The sequence below is a fragment of the Cuculus canorus genome, chromosome 27, assembly GCF_017976375.1.
Source record: "Cuculus canorus isolate bCucCan1 chromosome 27, bCucCan1.pri, whole genome shotgun sequence".
NCBI lineage: Eukaryota > Metazoa > Chordata > Aves > Cuculiformes > Cuculidae > Cuculus > Cuculus canorus.
The window spans coordinates 2730848-2757023 of NC_071427.1; the positions used below are offsets into that span (position 1 = coordinate 2730848).

A 26176-nucleotide genomic window follows, 5' to 3' on the forward strand; every position below is an offset into this window, starting at 1 on the left:
GCCTTGGCCGCAGGCGTGGGACGGGCTGGGCTGGGTCCCCCCCACGCATACCCCCAGGGAACCCTGCAGAACTGCATCAAGGCTCCCCCCTCCCCCGTCTGATTAAGACACATCTCTTCTGCTTTGCTTACATTCTCCTGGGGCAGAAAATGAGAAGGAATTACTGTCCTTGCAGAGGGACAAGGGGGAGCTGCTGGGAAATGCTCTTCCACGCCTGCGTGGAATTAAACAGCGTTCCCCCCAACAGCAAGAGGAGCGAAAGAGGGGAGCAGAGCTGAGCGCAAGTCCCTAACCCCGGTCAAATGTGTGGCTGTTGGCTTCCCAGCACAACCCTGCTCCTCTCTTCCCCTTTCCGACCAGGAGGAACCTCCTTTCGTGGTGGGGTTTTTCTGTTTCAAACATAATTCCCTCTTCTAACTCACCCTTCAAAGCATAAGCAAACACCACCCTGCCCCGATGCTGCTCCTTCCATGCTCGCTGGAGGGTTTGAACCACTGCTGCGTGGGCAGAGGTGGGCAGGACTAACCCCAATTCCTGACCTAATGTCATTAGAGCTGCCTAATCCCTTCAGGATGGATATTTTCTGCTCTTAATACCTCCTCCCACCCTCAAGCTCAGAGAGGTAACTGGGTAAATTGTCAGACACATCAAGTCCCAAGGGATCCCTATCTCCAGCAGAGCTGCTGGGGCCACCAAGACACTTGCCGGTCCCCGCCAGCTCCCCACACCACCCAGTTGCTGGACGGGGTTGCTGGACACAAGAGGCAGCGTCCAACAATGTCTGGAGCTCCAGCCTCCAGCTCTGCAGAAACTACACTGTCCTGGAGCTCCGATGTCGGAGAGCAAAGCAGCCAGGAGCTGGTTGCAGGACCCTATCAATGAGCTGTGTTTTTTCTCCTCCTCACACTTGGTGCTTTTCCACCCTTGATTACCAGCTCCAACAAGCAAACTCAACCCATCCCATGCCAGCAAGGCAGGCATCAATCTCCACTATCGCCTCTGGGTGCTACTGTAAAGCAGGGAAACACCACAGAATGGTTTGGAAGGGACCTCAAAGCCCATCCAGTTCCACCCCCTGCCATGGGCAGGGACACCTCCCACTGGATCAGGGGCTCCAAACCCCATCCAACCTGGCCTGGAATCCTTCCAGGGATGGAGCAGCCACCACTGCTCTGGGTAAGCTGGGCCAGGGCCTCCCCACCCTCACAGCAAAACATTTCTCCCTAAGATCTCATCTCAATCTCCCCTCTTTCAGCTCAAAACCCTTCCTCCCTTGTCCTCTCCCTGCAATCCCTGATCCAGAGCCCCTCCCCAGCTTTCCTGGAGCCCTTTTCCGTACTGGAGGCTGCTATAGGGTCTCCCCAGAGACCATACACCACCGTGTGAGAGAGCAAGCACCAACTCTGCATTCCAGCTCCACGCCGTAGGGAAGGAGGAAGGGGCTTCCTGGCCCAGGGAACTCCTTTCAGCACTGGAAGCTGCTCTAAGATCTTCCCGGAGCCTTCTCTTCTCCAGGGTGAACAACCCCAACTCTCTCAGCCTGTCCTCGTACAGGAGGTTCTACAGCCCCTGAATCATCTCCGTGGCCTCCTCTGGACTCGCTCCAACAGCTCCACATCCTTCTAGTGCTGATGGCTTCAGAAGAGGACACGGGGCTCCAGGTGGGCCTCACCAGAGGGGCGGAATCCCCTCCCTCCCTGCTGGTCCCTCTGCTCTGGATGCAGCCCAGGACACAGTTGGTTTTTGGGCTGTGAGCACACGTTGCTGCCTCATGTTGAGCTTCTCCTCCCGGAGCACCCCAAGTCCTTCTCCTCAGCACTACTCTCAACCTAATCTCGCATGTAAAATATGGTAACGGTCACCATCCCCATGTCTGAAGAGACCCTTCAGACAGCAGCAGCTTTAACCACAGCTTTGAGAGCATCTTCTGGAGCAGGTCCGACACCTGGAACAACACCACTGGCCAGTGCAAACGCTCCCACCGCCATGTGCCGTTCCGTATTTCCCCTGTTCCGACCGCACAGCTGTCAAAGAGCACTCACCCACTAGTCCAGCTCCCAGGAATGGTGATGAAGATATGCTGTTGTGCGACGGCAGGTCCCTGTGCTCGCCGTAGTGGGGCCCTTCACCATAGCTCTGCCAAAGAAACATGGGAGAATTAGCGCCGGGCACATGGGGATGCTGAGCCAAATGCCAAAATCCAAGGCTGTGGGAGCTCAGGAAGGGTCAACGCCAAAGGCTCCTCATAAAAAGGACACAGAAATGATCTTATTTTCAAGGCAGGAGCAGCAGCCACAAGGCTGCGGCATTGGGAGGGGATGTGGCACCAAAGGAGGGACATGCAGAGGGTTTGCGCCATGCTGGCAGCTCCCTCCCCGGCCAGGAGACAACCCATAAATGTGAGAAATGACAGCACAGTGCCCTCTCCATCACTGAGCTAAAGGAAGGAAAAGGAGCCCTTGCTAAAATGAATCAGATGAACCTATTAAAACATGAGCATCTGTCAAAATACCACCGGTTTAATTAAGTTAACGACTTCTCTCTCTTCCCCTCTTGCCCCAGTTAAACACCACTGCAGCCTCAACTCCTTCCTCCCTGGGAGTGTTCAAGGCCAGGTTGGATGGGCCTTGAGAAGCCTGATCTGGTGGGAGGTGTCCCTCCATATGGCAGTGGGATTGGAACTAGAAGATCTTTATGGTCCCTTCCAATCCAAACCCTTCTATGATTCCATGATTCTAAACCCCAGCTCTCCAGCCCAACAGAGGATGGAGATTGGCCCCATATCAAGCCCTGGTTGGCTCCTCAGGCTTCCAAAGCTATGCCCAAAGTGCACCCCGTGAGCTTTGCCAAAGGCACAGCCCCTCGGGTGAGATCTCTCAGCCTGCTCGGATGTGACCGCCCTTGGGGTCTTCTCCCTGAGCCAAAGCCAACTGCAGGGAGCCCACACCGGGCGTGAGTCCGGAGAAGGGTTTTGGAGGAGAAGTCTTCTCCAGCGGAATCTCAAGGCAGCAAAGCCTGGGGAGATGGGACAGGGGGAACCTCTCCCCACTGTCATCTCTGCAGGGTTAACAGAACCAACCCATCCAAAACGGGGCAAGAAAAGCTGTTCCCAGGTTAGACCCACCCTGGGCACAAATGAGCATGTTGAGGAGTCACAGTGAAGCCCCCGTTTATTTTCGTTTGAGCTCAGTGTTTGTGCTTTGTCCTTACCCTTCCTTGGTCAAATGTGGAGCTGTTTTGATCTCCCGTTCCCCAGGAACCTGATCCCGCTCTTTCATCCAAACCTACGGAAAAACAGGAAGAACAAAGGTTACTCTTGCTTTATCAGCAAAGCCTCAAAGGTGTTCTCGCAAAATTAACTCTTCCTTCTACAAACAAAACAATATTTTCATTAATAAACCACTTCCACTTGGCGTGACTGATCCTCCCCTCTCCCTCTTCACCTTCCCACTCCAACTGGGAGTGCATTCCACAAACTTCAAAGCAAATCCCACCACAGCCTGGAAACGCTTCAAAATATGGGACAGTGGGAAGAGGAGAAACATGTATTTTAATTCGCTTTATTCAGAGAGCAGCCATGAAACTCTTCTCCCCAGAGATGATGATGATGAAAAGGACTTTGAATTAAAAACTCATCCCACAGCTCCAGTGGGAATGGATTTTTGTTCACGGTGCTGCTAGGTCACAGGACAAACTCTGGTCCTCATTGCACCCAGACTTGAAAGAGCCTTGGATAGAATTGCTGGGAACGAAATCATGGAATGGTTTGGGTAGGAAGGGACCTCAAAGCCCATCCAGTTCCACCTTTTGCCATGGGCAGGGACACCTCCCACTGGATCAGGGGCTCCAAGCCCCATCCAACCTGGCCTGGAACCCCTCCAGGGATGGGGCAGCCACCACTGCTCTGGGCAACCTGTTCCAGCGCCTCCCCACCCTCACAGCAAAACATTTCTTCCCAAGATCTCACCTCAGTCTCCCCTCTTTCAGCTCAAAACCTTTCCTCCTTGTCCTTTTCCTGCCCTCCCTGATCCAGAGCCCCTCCTCAGCTTTCCTGGAGCCCCTTTCAGCACTGGAAGCTGCTCTAAGGTCTCCTTGCAGCCTTCTCTTCTCCAGGCTGAACAACCCCAACTCTCTCAGCCTGTCCTCCTACAGGAGGTTCTCCAGCCCTTGGATCACCTCTGTGGCCTCCTCTGGGCTCGCTCCAACAGCTCCATGTCCTTCTTGTGCTGATGAAGCTAAGGTTACCTGTGGCTTAGACACTTGTTCAAAGGCGTTTGTTATTGAAGCCCCCTCCTGCTCCTGCCGAGGAAGGTGCGCTGCCAACATAGCCGATCAGAGCACTCTTCCATCCATCTCTCGTTTAGCCCTCCCAAGCGTATCTTTGGCAAAGAGGATCCATCCCAACATGGCAAGGGACCAAACGGGAGGGTTTTGCAATGTGCCTGCACACAGACTGCGGTAGGAAATCGTCTCCTTTCATCCCCTGCCAGGCGCACACAGGCTCTGCGTCTTGGGCTACCAGCACACGAGGCATCCAGGGGAGATGGCGATGTTCACCAGGACAATAAAAGCCCAGGCAGTCATCTCGGCAAAGCTCTCCCAGTTCAAGCTGGTACCACGACTGTGTGGAAGAAATCTTTCCTGGCAGGTGAGCCTTGCCTTGAATGTGTTGGTCCATCAGCTCTGCCGCAGTGGGTGAGCAGGAGTTGGTGAGCGGCACTTGGTGTCTCCCTATTCAAAGGCTCATTGAGGGAAAAGCCAGGGATTGGAGAGGGGCATCATTCTGCCCCGTGCTGCACAGACACTGAGCAGAGCTGGGGCAGACAGAGAGAAACCCCAGCTCTAATCCTGGATCTACAGGAGGCTGAGCGACTCGAGAGCCACCTCCTTGCGTCATTCCACAGAGATCCCAGCCCCACGGAAACCTCAGCCCCACTGCCAGGGGAATACGGCCCCAGTTGCAATGGAGCAGCACAATAAACCTCTTGCAGTAGCTCCTGGCGGCATCCAGCGTCACCCTGTGCCACCCTCAGCCTCGGGGCTCCCTGACGACCCTCTCAACACCAGTCCTGGGTATCCAGACTCACCCTGTGCCACCTCCAGCCCCAGAGCCCCCATGTACATGGGCTCTGGTCTCCCACCACCACTCTATGCCACCCCCAGCCCCAGAGATCCCCTCCACACGGGCTGTGGACACCCAGCACCACCCTATGCCACCCTCAGCCCTGGGGATCCCCAGAGATCCCATCTACACGGGCTCTGGTCTTCCAACATCACCCTGTGTCAACCCCAGCCCCGAGGGCTCCCTGGGGAACCTCTCCAAACCAGCTCTGGGCCCTCAGCATCACCCTGTATGGCACATAGACTCACCTCAGCCCCAGAGACCCCCTCCACATGGGCTGTGGGCACCCAGCATCACACTGTGCCACCCCCAGCCCCAGAGACACCCTCCACACGGGCTGTGGACACCCAGCATCACTCTGTACCACCCCGGGGGGCTCCCTGGGGACCCCCTCTGCACTGTCTCTGGGCACCCAGCATCACCTTGTGCCACCCTCAGCCTCAAAGGCTCCCGGGGAACCCTCTCCACACCAGCCCTGGGCACTCAGCATCACTCTGTGCCACCCCCAGCCCCAGAGACACCCTCCACATGGGCTGTGGACACCCAGCGTCACTCTGTACCACCCCGGGGGGCTTCCTGGGGACCCCCTTTACACTGTCTCTGGGCACCCAGCATCACCTTGTGCCACCCTCAGCCTCAAGGGCTCCCCGGGAACCCTCTCCACACCAGCCCTGGGCACTCAGCATCACCCTGTGCCACCCCCAGCCCCAGAGACACCCTCCACATGGGCTGTGGACACCCAGCGTCACTCTGTACCACCCCGGGGGGCTTCCTGGGGACCCCCTCTGCACTGTCTCTGGGCACCCAGCATCACCTTGTGCCACCCTCAGCCTCGAGGGCTCCCCGGGAACCCTCTCCACACCAGCCCTGGGCACTCAGCATCACTCTGTGCCACCCCCAGCCCCAAAGACACCCTCCACACGGGCTGTGGACACCCAGCATCACTCTGTACCACCCCGGGGGGTTCCCTGGGGACCCCCTTTACACTGTCTCTGGGCACCCAGCATCACTCTGTGCCACCCTGGGGTCCCTGGGGACCGTCTCCGCACCGGCTCTGTCACCGACAGCTCGTGGTGGCAGCCGAGGTCCTGCAAACCCTTGCGGGAGGTTTCCCACAGGAGCAGAGCCACACGCTCCGGGGACAGCGGAGGCGCAGCCGGTGGGCAGCAAGGACACGGGGCGGGAGCCGGGCTCACTCCCATTCCGTTCCAGCCAAGCTGATTATCACGGCAAACACGCCACGTATTTGTCTCCTCCGCTCCTCTCACTGTTCATTTAACCAGAAACTTCTTTCAAATTACATCCTTCTATTTCTGCGCCTTTGTGTTAATCATTTCCCTAGAGAATTGGTGTTTAATTGCTGTCTAATTTGCATAATTATGCATATTAATCTCCACACCTAATGAATATTCATAATTCTCATCTAGATTTTGTTTTCTAATCAAAAATTTCCAATGTGATTACTGTGCAGAGCAGGGATAAGCCTCTAATAATACCTTGGATACTAGAGAGAATTACTGCCAATTCTCCCACCTCCTACTTCCTAGAATAAACTTTTGCTTTGCTAATGTGTTTTTCTAAAGCAATGCATCTGCACACCCTGCAAACACCAACCGAGGAGGCAGAAATGCTCCTTCTATTCATTTTGCTTTCACGGGTGTTTTTTAAGCTCCCCAGCAGTCAGAGTGAAGCCGCGAGCAGGAGCCGCAGCCTCAGACATCCTTTGGCAATCTCGCTCCTTTGCGCTGGAAGGATGAGGATTGCGGTATCGACCAAGCTTTGGCTGCAACCCACAAGGCGCAGAGGGGAAACTGAGGCATAGAATCATGGAATGGGTTGGGTTGGAAGGGACCTCAAAGCCCATCCAGTCCCACCCCCTGCCATGGGCAGGGACACCTCCCACTGGCTCAGGGGCTCCAAGCCCCATCCAACCTGGCCTTGAACCCCTCCAGGGATGGGGCAGCCACCACTGCTCTGGGCAACCTGGGCAAACCTCACAGCAAAACATTTCTTCCTAAGATCTCATGTCAATCTCCTCTCTTTCAGCTTAAGCATGGAGGTCCCGATCCCCACGCCCATCCCTCCACTGAGCAGGATGGGCACACGGGTCCTGAGTCTACACCACCCGGTCCTGTCTCTACACCACCCGATGGCAGAGGAGCATCCCCAGGTCAGGATGCACTGGAAGGTGATGCTCAGCGCATCAGACTCGGGGGGGGCTGCAGGGAGTTTGGGTGCTTGGAAGCCCCAGATAAACTTGGCCCAAATTCCTGGGAAGAAAAATCCCAACATGGCCAGGTGTCCTCAACGAAGGAGAGAAGAGGAGGTTGCGTGTGGTACAAGTGACAAAAGCTGAGGCCAAGGGGCTCACAATGTCCCCAAGATGTGGAGAAACCCTCACCACGAGCTCCTGCCACGCCATGGTGCCACCAAAGAGGGGTTAAAACTACACTGGGTGCCGGAGGTACAGGCTGCGGAGGAGAAACCACTCTCCCAGGGTCTGGGTGAGTCCCAGGTATCTCTTCTGCTTCTGGGGAGACATGGACCTGGGGGCAAGAAGCTCCCACCCTCCTAGCACCAGCCAAGCAGGATCCAGGAGAGAAACCCTTCCTCTTCTCATCGGCTCTGTGACCCGCAACGGGGCTGCAGGCACAGGGGTGGCCAGATCCTAGAATCACAGAATGGTTTCGGTTGGAAAAGACCTTTAAGATCATCAAGTCCAACCATCGATCCAGCCCTGCTAAGTCCACCACCAAACCACGTCCCCAAGTACGACACCTACTCATCTTTTGAACCCATCCAGGGATGGTGACTCAACCCCTTCCCTGGGCAGCCTCTTCCAATGCTTGACAACCCTTTCAGTAAAGAAATTTCTCCCAATATCCAACCTAAATCTCCCTGGTCCATCTTGAGGCCATTTCCCCTTCTCTTGTCACAGGGTGAAGAGACCAACCACCACCTCACTATGACCTCCGTTAAGGAGCAATGAGGTCTCCTCCTCTCCAGACTAAACAGCCTCAGCTCCTCAGCTGCTCCTCAATAAGGTTTATGCTCCAAACCCAGTTCCGTGCCCTCCTCTGGATACAACAATCTCCCAAACCAGCCTCCAGGGAAACCCAAAAAGCCTTTTTTTTCTCTCCAGACGCCTGCGCTCACGTGGTTGCGCGGCTGCCAAGGTGAAGCGAGGTTATGGCTCTCCCACTTGAGCAGCACACATGGCGCTGGAAGAGGCTCCAAAGGCTCCGCTACCTCCGAACACGCCCGTGCCAGCCCTCTGTCCAATGCCTGCTGGAAAAAATGGTCTCACGCCTTCCTCGAGCTGCAGCCACCGGCATGAAAGGTGCCGGCAAAAAATCTCCCAGTTTCAGAGCGCAGGTGTTTGAAGAATTCAGGGATTTCTGGGATGAAGCCAGGAAAAAACAGACTGCCCTCTTTCGACTTCTGGCATCTGTCCTACGTTCAAAATGGCAACTCGCTCTTCCCTCCCTTCCTATCAGAGTAAGGATCTAAAATTTGGCAGCAGACGCCCTCCACCAGGCTTGTGAATTCCCGGAGCTTGGCCAAACGCAGGCACTTCTGGGAAAGTCCCCGTCAACAAGGCTTTGCTAAACTCACACCATAAAATCCCTGGAGATGGTGTCACCACCAAACACGCTTTCGCCAGCCCGCGGCGTTCACCAGCCATGCCCTTGAGCCGGCCTTCCCGTAGGCACCGCCTGGCACCGAGCACCTGGGCTTGATCCGAATGAGGAAAGGGAATGGAAGATGGAAAGGAAATCAGGAAGCCTGGGGAGCGAAGGACAATGCCGGGGCTCGCCCCAGGGCACCACAGAATCAAGGAATCGTTACGGTTGGAAAAGATCTGTCAGCTCATCCAGTCCACCCGTCAGCCCAACTCCACCATCCCTACTAAACCATGGCCCAAAGTGCCACGTCCACACACTTTTTGAACCCCTCCTGGGATGGAGACTCCCCCACAGCCCTGGGCAGCCTCTGCCAGGGCTTCACCACTCTGTCAGTGAAGAAATTTTTCTTAATATCCAATCTAAACCTCCCCTGGCGCAACTGGAGGCCTCTCATCTTATCACTTGTTACTTGGGAGCAGAGCCCAGCACCCACGTGGCTCCAATCTCCTCTCCAGGAGCTGCAGAGCGCGATGAGGTCTCCCCTCAGCCTTGTCTTCTCCAGGCTAAACAGCCCCAGGACCCTCAGCTGCTCTAGAACTCCTGTTCTCCAGACCCTCCCCAGCTCCGTTCCCTTCTCTGGACGCACTCCAGCCCCTCAACATCCTTCTTGGACTGAGGGGCCCAAAACTGAACCCAAGATTCGAGGTGCAGCCTCACCAGTGCCAAGTCGAAGGGGACGATCCCTTCCCTGCTCCTGCTGGCCACACCAAGCCTGATCCAAGCCAGGATGCTGGTGGCCTTCTTGGCCACCGGGGCCACAGTGGCTGGTGACCAGCACCCCCAGATCCTTTTCCACTCAGGATCTTTCCAAAGCATCTCTCCCAGACCCTGCTTTCCCAGCAGGTCGGGCGGCGAGACCAGGCACTTGGGGATGGTCAGAAGCACCTTAGACGCTGGGTTTGCTGCCCATGGGTGCTACTGGGCTCCCCGACCGAGATCCCACAGGCATCTCCTTCACCCTCCAACTCTTCCTCCCTCCTGGGCACAGAGCACGTACAGTCCCGGGCGAAGAAACTCTAAATCCAAATCAACAACATAAATTGTGTCAAAACTCACGTGGCACCGAGCTGAACTACGTTTGCACATGCCAGCTGAATCCTGGCACATCCCAGCGTTGCAGTGCTTGGCTTTGCAAGGTTTCCAACGCTCTTTCAGGGCGTGTGAGCGGTTCGAGAGACGCCCACGCGTGCACGCAGTCATCAAGAGCCAACTTCATTTTAAAATAAACCCATTTTCCAAGGAACCACGTTAAGGCACAATTTCCAATTCAGAAAAGACAAAAATAGGAACAACCTCCTCTCTCCATTAATACAGTTATTAAAAAGCGTACAGATTAATTGTGCATTTTAATAACCCTCATCATGAATATTCATAACACATTTCTCGCTCGTGTTCTAATTAAAACACACTAATAGAATAAGATGTAGCTGTCAGACAGTGATTTTTTTTTCCCCCTGTACGATTTTTGTGCCGCAGTGAAGAGGAGCTGAGAGACAAGAACCAACCTAAGCTCTCAGCGTGGATAAAAATAATTCATCCAAACTCAGGCTCAGCAAAAAAAGCCCTTCACCCGGTAACGAGCTATCAGCAAAGGCTACGCATGAGTGACTGGCGACACAGGGCACCAAGAGCCGTTCCCAACCCAGGAGGAACAAAAAACCATTTGAACCACACAACTCTTCATCATGGAAAGGCGTTATGGAGGGTGGAGGGCTTTTTGCCCCATCCCTACATCCCAGCAGCCACTTACGGTCCTTCCTGCTCAGTTCCTGGTCTGTGGCTTCCAATTTTCTCCCATGGTGCCGAAAATGCCAACACAAGAGATGCTACTCTTGTTTCAATAACCCAAGCCCCAAAAGCAACCTGGGCTCTCAAGTTCTGCAACCCAGAAGACGCCAATCCAAGCACAGTACTGGGACGGGGCTTGGGAGGGAGTGCGGCTTCACAGAATCACAAGGTTGGAAAGGACCCATTGGATCATTGAGTCCAACCATTCCTAACACTCCCTAAACCATGTCCCTCAGCACTTCATCCACCCGTTCCTTAAACACCTCCAGGGAAGGCGACTCAACCACCTCAGTGCCAGCCTTGGCTCTGTCCACCTGGAGATAGTCAAGAAGGACTCCCTGATGAAGGCCAAGGTCTTTCAGAACAAGCTCAATCCCTAAGGATTCCTTCGTGAGCAAAGCTCCAGGGCCGGGCAGCTGTTCCTCCATCATATGAGGACATGGAGGGATGTGGAGCAGGACATTTTGCTCCTAGCACCTCTAGGACACCATTTGTCCAGCAAGATCCAGAGCTTTTGCTCTTAAATCCTGCACAAAGGAATACCTGGAGGAGAACACACACAAAGTCACGGTCCAGAGGGCTCAAACAACTCAAAGAAGACCAGTTTTCAGTGCCACCAGGAGGATCACAGACTCATTGAACCATGAAGGTTGGAAAAGACCTCAAAGGTCACCCAGTCTAACGATCAGCCCAACCCCATGGGAACTACTAAACCATGTCCCAAAATGCCACGTCTACACGCTTTTTGAACCCTTCCAGGGGCCACACCTGGGGGCAGCGAGGGGACTGTCACGGCCACCCCACGGGTGACAGGGCTGGGGATGCTGCACTGCTCGAGCTGTGGCAGAGCCCGGCTGAGGGCCCCTCTCCCCGAGGCCTCCGCAATCTGCCAGCATCGAAGCGTCCTCCCTAATCTGATTCCCATCAAAACCACTAGGCTAGTTGGTTTTTTTTTTTTAAAGTCTATTAAAAATATTTAGGCCAAGCCCCTCACGTGGCTGAATGACGTTTGGAAGCAGCTGCAGCTGCCATGGAGATGGTTTCTTCCACGGAGATGGCTTCTTCCATGGAGATGGCTTCTTCCATGGAGATGGCATCATCCATCTTCAATGCTCTACTGACCACGAGGTGCTCGCAATGAGGTTCTGAAAGCCAGGTGGCAAATTCAGCTCTGCAGGTGTAGCAATGCCCATGGGTTGGAGAAGGACAAGGATGTGGTGGCAGCTGGGAATAAAAACCCAACAACCAGCAGCCCAGTACGAACACGCTGAACCTCTGATAGCCCCCAAACCAACCTGGGAGAAGCCCAGGGGACCCAGCCCCAACCTGCATCCATCAGAGGTGGAACAGCACGAGCCGTTATGGAGAAAGACACCAGGGCCACCACAATTTGATTTAAAACAAAGGTGACAGAAGGCTGCTTGATAAACACTTCCAAATTAAGCGGCTTTGTGTCCTAATCGCTCTGGCGATCAGCCTCCCAGCAAAATCTCTGCTAAAAGGGATTTGAAATCAATAAAATTAGTCGACTAGTAATTAGCTTTAGTCCCAGTCAAACCAGCAAAGTTGTTTTCCCTCGTAAGAGTTGGCTTCCCAGACCCATGAGGGCAAACCCATCGATGCATCTCAGCACTGGGAAAGGTCCGGGGGTGCAGGCAGAACCCCTGCGAGGGGAAAAGTGGGTGCTGGGAGATGCTATCAGAAGTGCCTGTTTATTTACCAGCCTCATCCACCCCCGAATAGGAAAAAACAGCTGGGATGGAAGGCAGCCGGTAGCTGTTTACAGGACGTCGATTGTGGATGGGACTATACAATTTGTTCACTTCCTTTTCCCGGCACACGACAAAACAATTTGAGAGAAAAAAAAAAAAAACAAAACCAAAAGGCAAACAATATCACCCAAAAGCAAGCGGTGCTGAAGACCTGGAGGGAACCCAAGGATGGTAGCTGATGGGAAGTCCTTGTCCCAGATACTGGAGCTCTGCTTCAACCCCTCTGCTGCCTAGAAATTTGAGGCTTGATCAAAGCTGGGTGGATGAGACAACCAGGCTCAGCTGTTCTGCTGCCAGGGGAGAAAGAAAGGACTTCTATTTCAGTGGATCACGGAATGGTTAGGGTTGGAAGAGACCACGTTGCACCAAGCCCCATCCAACCTGGCCTTCAACACCTCCAGGGATGGGGCAGCTTCCCTGGGCAACTTGTCCGTGTCTCACCACTCTCATGATGAAGAAATTCTTCCTTACATCAAGCATATATCTGCCCCTCTCCAGTTTATACCCATTCCCCCTCGTCCCATCACCACAAGCCTTTATGAATCGACCCTCTCCAGCTTTTCTGAAGCTCCTTTCAGGAACTGGAAGGTCGCTATAAGGTGTCCTCAGAGCCTTCTCTTCTCCAGGCTGAACAACCCCAACTCTCTCAGCCTGTCCTTGTAGGGAAGGTTCTCCAGCCCTCGGATCATCCTTGTAGCCTCCTTTGGATCCGTTCCAACAGCTCCATCTCCTTCTTATGTCAAGGATTCCAGAACTGGACACAATACTCCAGATGAGTCCTCACAAGAGAGGAATAGAAGGACAGTATCACCTCCCTTGACCTGCAGTCTCTCTGGACCACAACATCCCAGAGAAGCGGAGGGCAGCAATATTGTCCTCCAGATCAGGCAGACGAAGAGCGGACCCATACAATTGTGCCGAGATGTTGAACAAACAGGTCATCTTGTGGCCTGCTGACACAGACCCCTACAAGATTTATGGGGTAGACTCTCCTCCTTCATCTTTGTGATGATAAATGTGCTGAGAATTCCAAGCCAAGACACGCACACCCAGCCCTCCAGGGCCCCTGGTCCCCAGGGATGCACCCGCTGCTGCCTCCCCCCTCCCCAAACGCACACTCAGGGATAATTTTTGATGTAAAAAAAGCTGATGTCACCACTTTGGTGATCATTAATTCCTCCGCTTAGCATCTGCTCTGGCATCTCCTGCACCGTATTCTGGTTCAGCAGTTTCTGCACAGTTCACGCTTAGGAAATGTTTGGGGCTGGGGAAAGGTGGGAGAACATAGGGGAAAAATGAACCATTCCCCACTGGCTTTCGCTGGGAGAAGAGCATGGAAAGAACTTAATACAGCCAACACCTAAAAAAAGTCAGAAAAGGTGGAAGAATGGTGAAATAAGTACTTTACTCCTGGTCTTTGGGAAGATGATTTGGAGGATGATGCACACAGCGTTTCAAAATGAAGGTGCATTCACAGCTTCTGCTGTAGGTCAGGACACTGCTTGGCTGGGATGTCCCAGAGCCTATAGGAAGGTCCCTACTGTGTTACAGAGGGTGCCTTTTTGGTAATCACATATAGACTAATCACGCTTAAAGTAATAATTAAGGAAATAAATCATCTAGACCAGCCCAAACCTCATTAAGGCCTTGGGTTACCCCCTCCACCGAGGACAGGATTTACTAAACTAACAAAAAGCCAGTGAGACCAAGAATCATAGATTCATGGAATGGTTTGGGTTGGAAAGGACCTCAAAGCCCATCCAGTTCCATCCCTGCCATGGGCAGGGAAACCTCCCACTGGATCAGGGGCTCCAAGCCCCATCCAACCTGGCCTTGAACCCCTCCAGGGATGGGGCAGCCACCACTGCTCTGGGCAACCTGTTCCAGGGCCTCCCCATCCTCACAGCAAAACATTTCTTCCTAAGATCTCATCTCAATCTCCCCACTTTCAGGTGAAAACTGTTCCCCCTCATCCTCTCCCTGCACTCCCTGATCCAGAGCCCCTCCCCAGCTTTCCTGGAGCCCCTTTCAGCACTGGAAGCTGCTCTAAGGTCTCCCCACAACCTTCTCCTCTCCAGGCTGAACAACCCCAACTCTCTCAGCCTGTCCTCATACAGGAGGTTCTCCAGCCCTCGGATCATCTCTGTGGCCTCCTCTGGGCTCACTCCAACAGCTCCATGTCCTCCCTGTGCTGAGGACTCCAGAACTGGACACGAGTGAAAGCAGCAAAGCCATAAGACAGGGAAGAAGTCCGCTCCCTCTGCAGAAAGGCATGGAGACCAGAGATGTCCGACCTCCCAGCCCCGAGGAAAGCCAGCAAGATGCCATAGGGAGAAAGAAAACAAACCTGTGACGACAACCAGAGGGAAGAAAATAAACTTTCAAGCTCAAAACACTTCCCCCAGCTGTAATAACAAAGGCACAGCAATGACCAAACAAGAGCACAAAGGAGCAGCGTGGAAAGGGGACGGAGGAGAACACAGGGCATGACCAGTCGGCGCTTTCAAAAGGTCAACAGCCTGTGGGACAAACCCACCGTGTCCCTTGTCCCCAGCCTCTCTGGGATGAGCCTTCCCACGTCTCTCATCCCAAGGCTCCACGCAAGCCCAACAGCCCATCCATGCTTGGCAAGAAATGGGCTATCAAGGAGGGTCCAAGGAACAAAGGCGCGGGGAAATGGGCCAAGAATAACACTGGTTTGAGTCAGAGCGGTAACAGGTGTCAGAGAATTCCCCTCTTCTGTACCAGCACCTTGGATCAACACGGATCCTGGAGGAGCAGCTTTGCTACGCTCCTTGTGGATGGAAACAAAACCCAAGGCAAGGTGACAGCAGGATCCCCATTGCCACCAGACAGCCCTGTGGCCCCACCGCACCATGAGATAGCAAAGTAGGGCTGCAGAGGGTGGGAGACGAACGAGAAGCTGCTCAAAGCTTTGGGGATGAGCCCACATTCGGAAATGAGCCCTCACAGCTAATGATAAAACCAACCCTGCAGAAGAGCAAGGAGGTGGCTGAGAAGTGGCCCCCGAGGATCTCTTGATTGGGAGGTGCCGTGAAGTACCTCAGCACTCCCCAAATTGATTTTCGATGGGAGGCTGGGGAACACTCCCACACATGGAAAGCGGGCTCAGACGTGGGGATGCTGAATCTCAGCACGTAAAAGCAGTGCTGGATACTGGCGGTGCCACCCCTGCACCCCTCCAGCAGCCCTTCAGCCCAAGCTTCCCAAGCGCTGCCAACACGCTGCTCCGCACTATTTCATAGAATCAGGGAATTGTGGAATGGTTTGGGTTGGAAGGGACCTCAAAGCCCATCCAGTTCCAACCCCTGCCATGGGCAGGGACACCTCCCACTGGATCAGGGGCTCCAAGCCCCATCCAACCTGGCCTGGAACCCCTCCAGGGATGGGGCAGCCACCACTGCTCTGGGCAACCTTTTCCAGGGCCTCCCCTCCCTCACAGCAAAACATTTCTTCCCAAGATCTCACCTCAATCTCCCCTCTTTCAGCTCCAAACTGTTCCCCCTTGTCCTATCCCTGCCCTCCCTGATCCAGAGCCCCTCCCCAGCTTTCCAGCATGCAGTTTGAAAACATTTAATTCTAGTAACTAAATACGAAACCCCACGGAGCTACGAGGGCCTATGGAGTCAGGAGCCCCCGGAATGACACCAGTACATGTGTTCACAGACCTCTGAAGCCTCCTGAGAACTGCAACCCTGCAAACAAACAACACAGCCCTGTGGAGAACTTTTACTCATGTTCTGCATCACACGTACTCAACAACACCAATATGTTTGCTACTGCAAACAATTTCACTTCAGTAGATACGGGCTTATTCCCAAAGCAAGGGGTTATATTCCATTAAACAGAAAGCTTGGGGAAGAAGAGCGAGGGTAAATCCACATCCTGTTTTTTCCAGCTCATTTATTTTACCACAAAGTTGCACGCTCATGAAAGATGCAGTCGCTTGATGCTAACACGTGTATTGTTGTCCAGGGAAAGAATTTATTTTGCTGAGCGTGCACAGCAGCCCGATGCCAGCAAGGAATGAAATACGATGGCTACGGGTCCCTGGAGAGGCGATGTTATAGAATCACGGAATGGTTTGGGTTGGAAGGGACCTCAAAGCCCATCGAGTCCCACCCCCTGCCATGGGCAGGGACACCTCCCACTGGATCAGGGGCTCCAAGCCCCATCCAACCTGGCCTGGAACCCCTCCAGGGATGGGGCAGCCACCACTGCTCTGGGCAACCTGGGCCAGGGCCTCCCCACCCTCACTGCAAAACATTTCTTCCTAAGGTCTCATCTCAATCTCCCCTCTTGCAGCTCAAAACCGTTCCCCCTCATCCTCTCCCTGCCCTCCCTGATCCAGAGCCCCTCCCCAGCTTTCCTGGAGCCCCTTTCAGCCCTGGAAGCTGCTCTAAGGTCTCCCCACAACCTTCTCCTCTCCAGGCTGAACAACCCCAACTCTCTCAGCCTGTCCTCATAGCAGAGGTGCTCCAGCCTTTGGATCATCTCCGTGGCCTCCTCTGGACTCATTCCAACAGTTCCATGTCCTTCTTCTGTTGGGGATTCCAGAACTGGACACAGGACTCCAGGTGGGGTCTCACAAGAGCGGAGCAGAGGGGCAGAATCGTGTGCTCTGCACACACGGGCAGATGCACGGAATAGGCACACGCACCCCCACTCCTTTACTTAGAAGCTCTGACCTCTGTTTCCGCTCCGATTTGCATCTTTCCAAGTATTGTTTAATTTGCAATGTAAAATAAAACTATGTGAGCGGAGATGCAACCAGAACATCATCGTGTGCAGAAGAGCAGAAATCTTTACCCACTGGGTTTCCATTACTCGCAAAGCAAAATGATAGGGGATAAAACCCTGTTTACTTATACCGGACGAAAAAAAAAACCACCCAAAAAGTTTGCAAGAGAGACATTTCAGATCAAACAAAGAGCCTTTCCTTGGCACGTCCTGAGAGCGGTGCCAGCCATGGGGATGTGAGTTCTCCCAGCCCACCTCTACGTCCACGCGCCAAAGCCAGCAAGGAAGGGAGGCCAGAAGTGGTTAAAAATTAGACAAATTAAAGTCCGCTTCCAAATGATGTGGAAATTACGTGGGGAAACGGCCAAACGCACACGCACACAGTCACAGTGGCCTTGGTAGTTTATTTGCAAGTCTCCTCATATGGGGAGAGGGATGGGGGTTCCTGACTTGTATACTTGATTGTGCATGAGCCAACACTTCATAGAATCCTGGAATGGTTTGGCTTGGAAGGGATCTCAAAGCCCATCCAGTTCCACCCCTGCCATGGGCAGGGACACCTCCCACTGGATCAGGGGCTCAAAGCTCCATCCAACCTGGCCTGGAACACCTCCAGGGATGGGGCAGCCACCACTGCTCTGGGCAACCTGGGCCAGGGCCTCCCCACCCTCACAGGAAAACCTTTCTTCCTAAGTTCTCACCTCCATCTCCCCTCTTTCAGCTGAAAACAGTTCCTCTCGTCCTCTCCCTGCACTCCCTGATCCAGAGCCCCTCCCCAGCTTACCCTGTAGACTTCCCTAGAGCAAGGGGAAATCAGCTCCCCAAAGCAGAGGAAGGCTGAGGCAAACACACTCTCAGGAGTGTTTACTCCAATCCAAAGCACAGGGGATGCAATCCTGCAGAGTGCAGGGCAGCTCAGCACCCTCCAGGTCCACCAGCAGCACAAAGATGCCTTGGACAGCACAGGATGCGGCCAGGGGCTGGCTAGACCAGCTAACGTGTTTGCCGAGAGGATGATTCAGCCCACAGGAAGGATCATCTAAGAAGAATTGTTCGACACGATGAGAAAAACTTTCCCAAACAAAGTGTTCTCAGCACCACCTGCCCTCAGCTCCAGCTTTTGTTTGCAAATAGCTTCAAGACTCTGGTTTCCACAACAACAGTTCTTCTTTTTGCCTTCTCCTTTCCCGGGGCAAGCATCGCCAAGTGCAAGGCAAGCATCGCCAAGCTCAAGGTAAGCATTGCCGAGCTCAAGGCAAGCATCGCCAAGCTCAAGGTAAGCATTGTCGAGCTCAAGGCAAGCATCAACGAGCACACAGTGGATGCCCAGTTGCCATCCTGTCCCCACGAACGAGCTGGTGCCCAGCACCCAAGCCACCAACACCAGTCGGAGACCAAAACTCCTGACCAGACCCAGTTACGCTGCTGTAAAACAGCAGGATTGCATCTTCAGCAGCTGACTACCTGCAGAATGCACAAGCCGGGCTAAGGCATCCCTCAAGCAAAACCAAACACAAGTAGTACACAAGGTGCAGAGTTTGAGGGATAACTGCACGTACAGCCAAGTTTTCCCTCTTGGACACCAGTTCTTACAGCATTTGGTCAACAAAACACAGGGTGGTGATATATTTACCTTGAGAAGAGTTTAAGGACAGATGTGATCTATTTAGAGCTCTGTCAAATATTTCAGTAATTGAATATACCATTGATTATTTAAATTGCATTAAAAAGGGCTGTATTCAATCTATTTGCTACTAAGAAGCACCACTGCCAAGAACCACGACTCTTTTTTCCCCTCTTTAAACATAAAGATTTCAAGATGTTCACTTGTTCCTTCGCCTGCGAAGAATCCACATCTTTGCATAACCATACACTGTGCCCCAAATTCCCCTTGTACCCCTGAAGCCAAAAGGACAAGTTACAGGAAGAACTTACTGAAAACCAATATAAACCCAGCAGCTTTGTTTTAAGCTCTACAGAGGCTCAGGGTGAAGAACCCACCAGGCAAAGTCTCAACCAGCCTCCTGACCATAGTAGAGATCTATGATGCATCACACCGTGGCTTTAGGTTGTCGATCAACCTCTGAGACCTTGTTTCTACTCACACATCAGCCAGGAGACACCAAAAAGGTGCTCCAGCCCCTTACACCCCACTTCCCTTTGTCCATAAAACCAGATCAAGATGCTCATGTCCAAGCAGCATCTTGGCCTGAACGCCAGCAAAGAGATGAAGGGACCAAGCCAGTAGTGGTGGTTTGGGGTTTTGAATAGTCTGGATCTGTCACCTGCTCTGGCTCAGTTTGTAGACACATATCTGGGGCCAGCTGAAGGGAAGGGACAGGAAGAGATGGAACAGGAGGAGGGTGGCACATTTTCCAACAGCAGCATGGATGCATCCCACGTTAAATCATAGAATGGTTTGGGTTGGAAGGGACCTTAAAGCCCATCCAGTTCCACCCCCTGCCGTGGGAAGGGATACCTCCCACTAGGAGATATAGTATGAAGTATCCAGCTCAGGCTGGGACATGTCACCCTCAGCAGCTACCCACTTCTGAGCTCCTCCTCCACTGGGTGGTACCACAACTTGTTTGGACGACGAGGACATCGCTGAACGAGTGGAGGGGGTGTCCACCTTTACCATCCCTTCATCAACAGGTTGGGCACACTGAACCCTCCTCTGTAAGCTCCATGCCGGTGACCTTCTGACAGCTCTCCCTAGGCAAACGTGTCAATCCCATAGATGAGGTGCCAGTAGATGGCACTCAATGTGTAGAACGGCTCCTCTCTTTCCTAGGACGAACCAACACTTTTTCTCCTGTGTGTGCATTTCAAACCATCTCCCGGCTGCAACTTTGGCATCACTTAAGGACAGCCAGCAGGAGCTGGTCCTCCTTGGTCTGACCTGTCATGCTGAACAACAGAAAAAGCCCTGAGAAAACCCCACCACACGGTTCCTAGGAAGCCCTATGAAGATCTCACGAAAGCAGCTTCGATTCTTCTGACTATTACAACACCAAGGAGTAACATTTCATCGAATTTATATCTTTCATGTCACCCTGGCTACGCACTGACCCATCATTCGGGTTGTGGACTGGTGATGCAGCAAACCCCCATGAGCATCCAGCCTGGCTTCACGCACCGCGTCCAAGCCCTTTAAGTGCTCTGCACATCAAGGCTGTGTCCTATTCAGAGGAACAAGCTGGAGACAAAAAGAGATCTATTAGATTATCTTGTCTGTCTCTCCTCTACATGATGTTTTGTTTTCTAGCGCTTTTGTCTAGCCAAGCAGCGACACTTCTTATCAGGAATGTCAATATAACCGTCTAGGAAAATCCACCATTAAGAAGTCCCTTCGATATTTTGCTTAAAGCTTGCTTGCTCTTCACTACAAGAAGCTCAAATGACTTTTCCATGAACAAAAAGAGAGGCGTTGGTGCCCAAGTCATAAACGCAGCAGCTCTGGTTGCCTGAAGGGGGTTAAAACCTGCAGCTCCAGGGTTTGTTGGGATGGTTGAGAGCTGAGCCACGTGGCCCTGGCAGGCTCAGGTGAAAAGTTGCTGCCCTGCAGAAAAGGGCCTTCATCTTCAAATACAACTTCGGAATGGACATAGATGCATAAAACCAAGAAGGTCCAAAAAAAATCCACCTCCAGCCTCAGTACTGCAAGGAAAACCCTGCAAGGGGGGCAAAGTCATCATGGAAAGACCAAATTGCTTCCTGGCAACTCCTTTCTCCACTCCCAGGGAGACTCTGGGCCACCCTTGCCGCAGACCATGCTCCCCACCGGTTCCCTCTGCACTGGGTTCATGAAGCGACTCGAGGCATCGCAGCGCTCGCTGCTCTGGGAGGAAAAGACCCTTCTCACTCTGCATTTCTCTTAAGTTCTGGGGCCCACTGGACTTTCCAAGGCCTGCCGAACGTGTGAGACGGCAGGAAACCCAGCGAAAATCAGTTCCCCATTTGGAGCACAACATGGCCCAGAAGCCCCCGAGATGGGGCAGGCCAGGACGGATGGGAAGAGGAAGACCCAGCAAGCAGCAAGTGATCATTGGCTCAGCTGTTCGCAAAACCACAGCTCCACACCTCCTGCCTGGCAGGAGACACAGAGCCCCGTGGCAGAACGAGCAGGTCAACAGGCCAACAGCCTCCATGCAAGGTGGCCAGCTGGTCTGCTGGACCCCTCAACCCCAAGCAGAACTGAGGGGACGAGCAGCTGGTTGTAAACCTCTCTGGTGACAAGGAGCCATCACACTCGATGGTTTGGCTTCTCAGCTCCTGCCCACGCTGCTCTGATCAGGACAAGGAGCACACATCTACTCCTGGTGACCTTGGGCATGGAAGTTTAACTCTCTGGTGGGAACCTAATTCTGAGCTTGCATAGTTTTGTCCATCCTGTCCATTCCCCCTTTTCTCAGCAGCAGCCCAAAGCCTCAGCTGCTCCCCAGCATCCCAGGGGGAACCCTGCCTGCTCCGAAGCACGCCGCACAACTGCCTCACTTCAACACAAGCTCACGGTTACTTAAAACTAAGAGGTGTGGGTTTCCCAAGCAGAGAAGAACCCCCTGCATCCCACCTCGTTTCAAAGGAGGCACCGTTTGTAGCCATTCAGATAAATCTGTTTCTCTCCAGTTCAAACCAGACACGCACAAGCCACTCCAATTAAAGCCAGACCATCTCCAAAGAACCGGGCATCAGTTCGATTCCATTTTAAAAATGGATAAAATGAAAACCACCCCACAAGCCCTTTATAGGGCATGGAAATTCCACATCCAGGTCATGTTACCCACAGCTACAGGGACCAGGGGTCACCACCTCGCTCACGAAACCCTCAGCCGGCCACTAACTTCACTCCGTGCTGGAAGCAGCCTCCAGCTACGATCCCTTCTCTTCTCGCCGTGCCACTCGCCGCAGCTTGCTTTAATAGGTTTTAAGGACTATTAAGGGGGAAGCAGCAGAAAAACACGAGCTATTCTTGCAGAACCACGTTTCTTGCTCCCAAAACAGGATTGTGTGTCCTCAAGCAGCACTAAAACTCCCCGCTCCTGCCCCAAAAGCAGAACGATACTGAAAGGCAGAGCACGAGGAGGAGGAGAAAAGAATCCCTGAAGACTTCCAACCCCGCACTCCGGTCTACCTCCCTCCAAATCCCTCGACAGCAGAATTCCCAACCGAATTGGGAAAAATTATTCCTTTGCACCCCATCCTCCCAACCTCCGTCAAAAAATTCCCAGTGTCGCCAGCCGTCTGGCAGGAAGACCTACCCCGAAACGGCTTGTTGTGGGATGCCATGGCCATTGGGTAGTTGGCAGCTGAGAAGCTCAGCACCCTGTGCCGAGTGCTCCGAGCCCCAGCGCGCTCCTCCCACTCGCCCGGGAGTGCCGGGGAGGAGCGCAGCTCCCGGTTCCGCCGTCCCTGCCCACTCCTGCCTGCCTTTGTTTGGGGGACCATAAAGGAGTTCACTCTAAGGACAGGCAAAGGCAGTTAAAAGAAAGTTAAAGAGGTTTATGGAGTGGATTAAGTTTACCAGGGCATTTTACGATGCACTGCCCGGTGAGCAAAGAGCAACTCGGCAGCATCTCTTCCAGACCATAGGATCATAGAATGGTTTGGATTGGAAAGAAACTCAAAGCCCATCCAGTTCCACCCCCTGCCATGGGCAGGGACACCTCCCACTGGATCAATTTGCTCCAAGCCCCATCCAACGTGGCGTTCAACCCCTCCAGGGATGGGGCAGCCACCACTGCTCTGGGCAACCTGGGCCAGGGCCTCCCCACCCTCATCGTGAAGAATTTCTTCCTAATGTCTAATCTAAATCTTCCCCCTTCCAATTTAAAGCCATAGGAGCATCCCGGGCAATGGGGAGCTTGTGGAAAAACTCATCTTTGTGCCTCAATTTGCTCTTATCGCAGGTGTTACCTCCTTACGGGATCCGTGCAAGGCTGAGCTGCACCTCTCCTGCTTGCAGGGCTCCCCTGGAGCAGTCGCTCACCCTCTAACAAAAGCCATCCCCACCCCATCCTGCATGGCTCTGTTGTGGCGATACAGGGCATTGCTTTGGCAAGCCCCGGTCGCCTTTATTGTCTTTGCTTTCCTTTATCTGCCGATCTCAAAGCGTTTTATGAATGTTAAACCTCAAAGCCTCTCTAGGGAACAAAACCGTTCCTAGCTATTGTATGTATGGAGAGACTTGCCCAAAAAAAACTAGGGCAGAGCTGGGAACGCAGAGCTGAGAGAGCTTCTCTTGGCACAATATCCATCGATACAGATTATCCCTTAAATACCTGGGTGGACAGACACATCTCCAGCTATTAACCCATGAGTTGTTGAGCCACCTCTTGAAATAAGCCCCTGCGCTCTCCAGATCCAACATCCTCCCAAGCTGGAGCACCCTAAAGTCTTCACAACCGGCAATCCAAACCACAACATCTCACTCATCTTTCAGTTTTCTTCTTTGGGTAAAGAAGCACCAGTTTCAAATTTATTTTTTGAAGATTATTTAAAGAAAACAGAACAAAAACCCGCAAAGCTTTCAAAAATATAAAGTAAGCTGGGGGAGAAGGGCTGTTCTCTATTCCTGAGCTGACCCAGAAGAGCTGGAAGTTGTGGGAGATGCTCATGCCTGTATCTCCATGCCCTGTGGTCCATGTCGTAAGCTGCAGTGGTTTCACTTGGGACATAAAAACCCCATGCAGCGCTCCAGGCTTGGGATACAGTGGCTGGAAAGCTGCCTGGCAGAGAAGGACCTGGGGGTGTTGTTTGACAGTGGCTGAACATGAGCCAGCAGTGGCCCAGGTGGCCAAGAAGGCCAATGGCATCTTGGCCTGTGTCAAAGAGCGTGGTCAGCAGGAGCAGGGAAGGGATTGTGCCCCTCTACTTGGCATCGGTGAGGCTGCACCTTGAATCATGGGTTCAGTTTTGGGTCCCTCACTGCAAGAAGGACATTGAGGGGCTGCAGCGCATCCAGAAGTGGGGATGGGCTGGAGAACAAGGGTTCTAGAAGTGGCTGAGGGACCTGGGATGGTGTAGCCTGGAGAAAAGGAGGCTGAGGAGAGACCCCATCACTGTCTACAACTGCCTGAAAGGAGGTTGCAGAGACGTGGGTGCTGGGCTCTTCTCTCAAGGGACAGGAGATAGGATGAGGGGAAATGGCCTCAAGTTGCACCACAGGAGGTTTAGATTGGACATCAGGAAAAATTTCTTCACTAAAAGGGTTCTCAGTCACCAGGAGAGGCTGCCCAGGGAGGTGGTGGAGTCCTCATCAATGTAGGTGTTTAAAAGATGGGTAGATGAGGTGCTCAGGGATGGTTGAGTAGTGGACAGGTACGACTGGACTCGATCTCAAAGGTCTTTTCCAACAAAATGATTCTATGATTCACAGGGGGAAGCGCACATCAGGCTCCTCGCTTTTATCCTCATGCACTTCAGTTGAAAGGAACCTGAAGAGCGGCAAGAGGTGGGAATTCATTGCCATCCAAGCTCAGCTTTTCCCACCACTCCAGGATGGTACGAGAATCACCCCAGTGCTTTACTGGAGAGATCACTGCCTGTGCACTTCAGCTAGGAGGAAAAACTGCAATAACCACGTGCTGGGATGGGAAGGAGGCAACACAAGGGTGCCCTAGCAAAGGGAACAGCAGCTGGAAAACCTCAGAGGAACGAGAACAAGGAGCAGAGGGAGGCAGCCAAGCAGCCAGCACAAGCATCCTCTTGCATGCACGAGCTCCTGTACGACCTTAAACTGTTCCAGTAGGGCTGTAAAGGCTTTGGGACCAGCTCTTCCAAGAAGCACGCTCAGTTCCTGGCCAAATGACCTCCAATAGGGAGGACCCCAGTGTGACCTCGGTTTCCAGGCCCTTCGCAGAGCATCACCTCTCCCCCAAGCCCTAATCTCACACAACACCCCTCTGGTTTCTGACCTATGCTCAGCGCTCTGCATCACAAGGAAACCCCCAAAAGCAAAACCAGCTCTGAAGAAGGTGCAAAACCCCCACGGGACAGAACATAGGACTTGTTTTTCCAATCTGAGTGGCCTTTTCAGAGTGGCAGAACTCCATTTTACACCAACCTCAGACTTCCCTGCAGAGCTGGGAAGGCAGCGGAGAGAGAGCGATACCTCCTGACAAGAGAGTGATGTGTAGATCAACCAGACAACCACCTTCCACTGCTTCCCTGCAGCCCAGCTCAGGAAAGCTCGAGAGCCAGAGGGGCTACAAGTTTCTAGCAACAGGGAGAGGACAAGTGAAGGCTTGTAGGCACCACGGGTAAGAAACAGCAGCTTAAAAATAAGCGAGAACCAAGTTTTGAGTTCTGGCCTAATAGAAACCGAGAGGACTTCTGCAGATCTCTGCTGACCACAAGGCAGCAAAGGATTCTTCCTCTTCAGCTGTTTCACCCCTGGGTCGCTTTTGCAGGTTGTGGCTGCAGCCGCTCTAACCTCAGAGGCTGCTCGTTACATCATGACCAAGAAGCAGCTAACGGAGGAAAGGCAGCCAGGATGGGCACCACCTCAGAGCATCCCACTTAGCCAGCAGGAGAATTTGATTAAACCAAACCAAACTTGGAGGTGTTCAAGGCCAGTCTGGATGAGGCTTTGACCAACCTGGTCCATAGGAGGTGTCCCTGCCCATGGCAGGGGGTGGAACTGGATGGGCTTTAATGTCCCTTCCAACCCAAACCATTCCATGATTCTATGAAACCCAAAGCAGGAGTCTTACATACCAATTTCAAGCAAGATCCGAAGGGAACCTGGGCTGTTTGGGCAAACAGGAGCTGCAGACGAACCTCAACCTCCCATCCAAAGCTTCCAATTAACTGCCTTCACCAAACCCCTTATCCTGCCTCTTCTCTTCATCTCGCACCACTGATTTCCAGGGAAGGGCTTAACTAAAACCATGATGTCTGCTGGCTCTTGCAACATCAACAGTGAATTCACTGCAGGGAGATGGACGAGAACCAGTAGAGCTCCAGGATTTAGGGTAAACACTGCTCAGATGGGACCACTGCTGTGGGGAGAGACAACTCTTTGTGGTGAGCCATTAGAGTTGGGT

General features: G+C 53.1%; 1 protein-coding gene across 16 annotated transcripts in view; it reads right to left on the bottom strand.

Moving 5' to 3' along the window:
- The window catches only part of TCF3 (transcription factor 3), a 100009-nt gene that overhangs the window by 39692 nt on the left and 34141 nt on the right, over positions 1 to 26176 (bottom strand). For 9 of the 16 annotated variants that reach the window (XM_054049781.1, XM_054049779.1, XM_054049786.1 and 6 more), the window contains exons 1-3: positions 22391 to 22592; positions 3211 to 3284; positions 2043 to 2136 (exon numbers count right to left, since the gene is read on the bottom strand). In XM_054049781.1, the coding sequence (XP_053905756.1) occupies positions 2043 to 2136; positions 3211 to 3284; positions 22391 to 22577 (355 nt within the window). In that variant the 5' untranslated portion in view covers positions 22578 to 22592. Of the gene's footprint in view, positions 1 to 2042; positions 2137 to 3210; positions 3285 to 22390; positions 22593 to 26176 lie in introns of those variants that run through there. The other 7 variants (XM_054049791.1, XM_054049790.1, XM_009570508.2 and 4 more) reach the window with 1 other exon arrangement.